This window comes from Echinococcus granulosus (assembly GCF_000524195.1).
Source record: "Echinococcus granulosus chromosome Unknown EG_S00123, whole genome shotgun sequence".
Classification (NCBI taxonomy): domain Eukaryota; kingdom Metazoa; phylum Platyhelminthes; class Cestoda; order Cyclophyllidea; family Taeniidae; genus Echinococcus; species Echinococcus granulosus.
The window spans coordinates 182,783-188,383 of record NW_020170503.1 but is presented as its reverse complement, the minus strand read 5'-3'; the positions used below and the strand labels follow the sequence as shown (position 1 = coordinate 188,383).

General features: G+C 43.7%; 1 protein-coding gene across 1 annotated transcript in view; it reads right to left on the bottom strand. All coding sequences in view use genetic code 11, as the record gives it.

Moving 5' to 3' along the window:
- Positions 1 to 2,481: 2,481 nt before the first annotated feature.
- EGR_08907 (Lysosomal protein NCU-G1) overlaps positions 2,482 to 5,601 on the bottom strand; it is a gene marked incomplete at both ends in the record, with an annotated part of 5,448 nt that continues 2,328 nt past the window's right edge. Inside the window, 2 exons of the mRNA XM_024498156.1 lie at positions 2,482 to 2,689; positions 3,830 to 4,101. Coding sequence (XP_024347441.1) covers positions 2,482 to 2,689; positions 3,830 to 4,101 — 480 coding nt within the window. The remainder of the gene's footprint in view (positions 2,690 to 3,829; positions 4,102 to 5,601) is intronic.

Here is a 5,601-nt window from a genome sequence, read left to right as displayed (position 1 = left end):
AGAGGCATCAGCACTTGATTATATCAAAAAAATTAGGGGGAAACAGCTGTCAATATAAATAAGAAATCACCTACTAACCTAATCTAACACTTTATTACAGCTTGTCTGTTGCGTATCGCATTAATTATTCCATGAAGGTGCTATCGAACTCAACCAGATGACTTGAGTGACATTTTTGAATTTTTGGCAACACCAAAAGCTGATCAAATTGGGTTGTCATTTGCCAGCAGTTTAAGGCAGTAGGCTCCACCTTCCTCAACTGTTTTGAACAAGATTTTCTAACAACAAGCCTCAGATTAAAAGAAATGCTTAAAGAATACTATTTGCATATTCTAGGAAAGTGTCCTCTTTCCGAAGACTTTTGATTTCCCTACAAGGAAGTACAATTATTTCATCTTGTACCTGAAAATGTACCACAAATCATCACATGAGCAATTGAATAACTCACTAATTTGGCTGATGAAATAGGCCTTAGAGGATCGGTGATGAAGAATTCGACAAAGTGTGGCAAAAAACGGGCTGGGCTTATTGGATCACTTTTTGGCTGAATTGATAAATGTGACTGGTGAAAGGACGTTTAAAAGTTGTAGACATTATGTTAGCCCGAATACAGAGAACCCAAGGTAGAATTTAAGCATTTCCAGCTAGTTACAGCGGTAGTAATTTACTTCCAGCGAATTAATCAACGGCTAAAGGAGGACTATGGGTAGCAGTTTTACTTTGGGAGGAGTTATGAAGCACAAAAGCCGGTATTGTAGAGTGACACTGACCACATTACTTACTAATACGTTACACAGCCCAGCATCAGTTCTTCACTTGTACTCTCAACTGGAAAGTGTTTTGGTAGTGATGACAATACCAAATCTTACTGCATTTGAAATTTCTATGCCTATATGCATGTTCAGTTGAATTATTACACAAAGTAAGCCATCTTGTCACATGCCTGACGAGATGACTTGCAGAAACAAGAGTATGAAAGGTCAAATGCTTTTCAATAAAGCAAGCTGCAAATATGATCACGTCGCCGTCAACTTGTATTAATCATAGAGGAGCTCTTCAATTTATACATGTATCTTGCTATTACTCCCATTAGGATGAAAATTGTGCCAGAAATTTCAGCAATAAAGGAAATGTTATAAGACAGTAGGACAAGACGTAAAATAGGTAAAACAGAACGACCCTGTAAAAGTTCACTTTCTGTCTTAAATTTCTTTACGCGCAAATTAAAGCACGTCTCTAACTCTCCCACAGATTGTAGTAAAAAGGGGGAGACAAATGATACTTTATTGCAATTTTTGATAAATAAACCCTTTTAAAAAAAGGGACAAAACAATCGATGTGGACAATTCAAGTATATGTAGAGGTACAGCCGCTTCCTTGTCAGTGCGCTCAAATTGAGAACAGACTCGTTCATGCCTTTAACGTCAGCGAGGCAACGAATCCGTTTATATTTTCGCAGTAGTCAGTCCATATCGCAGGTGTTTTACATGCATTCATCGCACTCAGGGAGCCAATTCATGTTTAAATTTTAGCTATTAACTTGACAACTAAAATTACCACTTTGTCGAAAATATCGCTGCATTCACGACAACAAGAATAGCACAAATTTTCCGTCCCACACGCCACAACAATATGTTGCAACCCTTGGTAAACCATAAATACCGATGATTGTTCAAGCTGTACGTCACCATGACGTTAAGGCTTAATGGCACGGATCCACCCAGTGTTGCGCTGTCGATTGACAAATGTCACTTTTGAGGACAGTTTTAATGGCTTAGGTTGCCCTTTCAAATATACTGACAAGTGAGCGACTTGTATTTGGTACTACATGTCTCAATGTGTTTGCAGGCAGAATGTTTCCCCATTGCCAATGGGCATTCGGACTATTTGGGTTTTTAAAAGCGTATAACCATCCACAACTCCTGCACATCAATGCCAGCCAGTTGCTAACATGTCTCCTTGAAAATGCTGATAGTTTGACCTATACCGCAATACTATGAAACTAGCGCATCTCCGCTGCAAAACGCCGGCACTGCCTACTTGCCTGAGTAGTGTGTGGGCATTTCTTCCCTCCGTGGAAGCAGGTCACAGCGAGAATTCTCATTACCAATGGCGTGCAATGCCACGCAACCACATATTCGTCAATTTGTTTTCCACCACCACAGCGTGTACTACCAGCCTTCGTTTAATGCTCCAAAGGAACGATCACCATGCTCATCACGAAATGCTCAGCTTCGGTGGGCTCGCCCAAGGTAATTGTCCCAATTCCATTGGCGAATCAACACCACCAAGAAAACGTGGAAGTCAGAAACCAATGCATATTACGTGAATAGTTGGAGCAACTGTTTCCTTTTAGAATACAGTCATTCAGATTACCTCAGAACTCACGTTCGGTGTTGAGGTATGGCACATGATACAAATGTAGATGAATGTATACATAATCAGACATGAATTGCGATTTTACAATTGGATGGGGACACTTTACGCAGATTGGTTGTCCAAGTCTTCAACTTCTTCCAGAAGAGGCTCCTCATAACTGTTGGCACGTCGGCGGAGAACGTGATAGCCAATGACGTAAACGAGGACACACAGCGCCGCTGAGACCACTGTGATTGACAAGAAGAGCATCGTCCAGATGAGAGGTGAGTAGTGCTTGGGTGGAGGAGTGCCCAAGGCGAAGGTGAGTGTCCTGTGAAATCGCATGCAAAGAAGGAAGACTCCATAAGGGGATGTCACATATGAGGTTTAGGTCGAGTCGATGACACAACAGAATCCAATGGGAAGGAAGAACACTGAGCGGAACCAACCCCAAGGAGTGCCCACTGACCTTCTCTCCCAGCATAGTTCCACCCTCGCACCTACGCTCATACACCTGTTCCAGCATTTACCTGATGCACAAAAGCACCGTTTCAGTACGACTTATCAGCGCAATTGGACAATTCCAGGGTAACCAGTGTAGTCCATCTGCCGAGAATGCAAGATCTTGCAGATGATCGTATTCACCACATTTGCCACATGACAAGTCGACCCTCGTGCAGCTTCGTCGCGAGACAGTTTGGGCATTAAGAATGACTGGAGCAGTTTAAATGCCGACTGAATGCTCATACGAGTGTCTGGTTAAACAGTGGGATGGGAACAGAAACACCATGACCGACACCATCACTGGCGCACAGACGTATGATGCACTGTCTTAAGCACTCATACTAGCACGACAACCTACAGCTGAACGGAGTGTTGCATTATGCTGCAAACGGTGTCTGAAGTTCTCTGTCCACACGAACGCATACACGTGTGGCTTCCACAATTCACAGCCCCTAGCTCACCAATGAGCCAGTAGACACTGTAGGGATCAGGCAACTTCTCCATAAAAATGGCCTTTTCATTACACTTAAGTAATCACGCTACAACAGAGGTATAAGTGGCACAGGCAGGCTGAGGCAGGTCAAAGCCTATTTTCTGCAACATGGCAATGGAATTAAATGCATGCCATTACACGCCATTGGCAATGCCAGTTCTCGCTGTGACCTGCTTCCGCGAAGAGGAGAATAAATGAGCAAAAGAAACGCCCACACACCAACCATCGCAGCTCGAAGCGTCACCGTGGCAGTGCAACTACCACAGCAGCAGAGGCGTAATTTTTTTACGGTGTCACTCTAAACATCACTATTTCCAAGATGTCAAGTTGAGAAATGTTGGCCAATATCGGACGCGGGAGGTTCGGATGGGTGTCACATCACTACCCCACATGTCCCATTGCATACCGGCAATGAGAAGACTTCCTGTCTGAAAGCACACTAGGAACAGGCAGTACCGAACACAAGTCACTCACCAGTCAATGTAGTTGGAAGAGCGATAGAATCCATCACCCGTGTCCCCAAAACTGATATTTAGCTGTCGAACAGCAATGGAATCCTCGGTGGGTCCGTACACGAAGGGTAAGAGGGAGGACGTGGTGAGGGACCGATTGGTCGCCTTGTCGACACACCACTGGGTAGACACACTGATCGCTCGACTGGACTTCAAATCCGTTGCTGTCTCGTCGATGTAGCAGACAGACTTCCATGTCACGTAAGAGTGATTGCTGAGGAAAATTGTCATGTCCTGAAATCGACAGAGCATTCACCTTAAAGGGGCATTCGGTTTGCGTTAAGGCTACTGCTTTCACCGCTCGATACGGTGTTTGGAAATCAAGTCAAATTTTGGCGAAGATTCCTAGTTTTCGTGTGTTAGCGTTCCTTTCGACTCGCTTGTGGGACAGGGATTTATTAAATAATTCCTGCTAAAATTACCTATGTGACTAATGTGTATGCTGTTACTTACGGCATGACCGCTGCTTCTATTTTGTCAGTGTGATGACTGAATAACCAAGCAAGTGTCTCAAGTAGTCAAATGCATGAACGAAAACCCAAATAAACATTCTTCACAGATGGCAAACAGTTCCTAGTTTTCCGAAAATAAGGCACAAGTAGGGTTCTCTTCATCAATGGCAGCTATCGCTCAGTTCGAACGGGTAAGTTCTGGCTTTGTCAACGTGCTCTGGCAAAGCGGAGCTTAATATGCTCCTTCCTGAATCACTCGTACCTATACCGATTGACACAACTGTTTACAGTGGCTCTTTCTGTTGTGGTAACCCTACGTGCGTTTCTAACTGCACCTTATATAAGGTTATCCACCAAGTGAGTTTTCGCTTCCAACTCGCGCTTATTGTTGCGCATGGAAATGAGTGTGTCCATCCACACAGCTCTCGTTTGCCGTGCTGACTCATTAAAACCATGTTTTTACTTAAAACATTGGAACACCTCCGTTTTACTTCCTGTGTGGATTCCCTGTCTGCACACACACGCGCGCATTATTTTTGGCTTTTCCAACTTCCTTGCATAAGCCACTATCTTTGCCATCCCGTTCGCAAGAAATGGTGCATTATGATGAAATGTAAAGGCATATTATGAAAAAACATTTGCCTTTCCTCGTATATCAACCTTCTATTCAGCACCCAAAGGAGAGTGTGATGGAATGATGGAAACGCGGCGAAACTACGTAGCTACTTAAAAAAGAAAGTTGAGTGATCTGAGTGATAAATGGTTCCATGCACGATGGTAACACAAAAGTATAATTAAAATTAAGTGAGTGGTTGCACATTAGCTTGGCTGTCACAGCCTCGCGTAATGAACGACACGTTGTTCAACCTTTAAAACCTTATTCTTAACAGCATTTTGTGCAAGGCAAGCATCTTACAACTTTGCTATAATCGAGTATCAACCCACCGTTGTAAAGTGACAACATGTCTACGGCTTACTTCCAACACTGGGAGACGTAGACATTTGGTGATTCAACCTCGGCTGCTTGCCTACACGGAGTCAGAGTACTCCAACGAAAAGATATAACTCCTTTCTTACACATACGCCAGTAGAGTCAAATAGCCGAATGCGAACGCTGCAGAAACACTAAGTCACTAGTTGAGGTTACCAAATGCGTCAGAGGTGCAGTCGGGACGACCGTAAGTATGGTTTAGACGCAACCTCCTCTCCCCTCGTTCTGGCAGACAGTCAATACGCCCTCGAACATAGCTAGACGATTGAAGTGCAAGTGCGTCCTGGACAG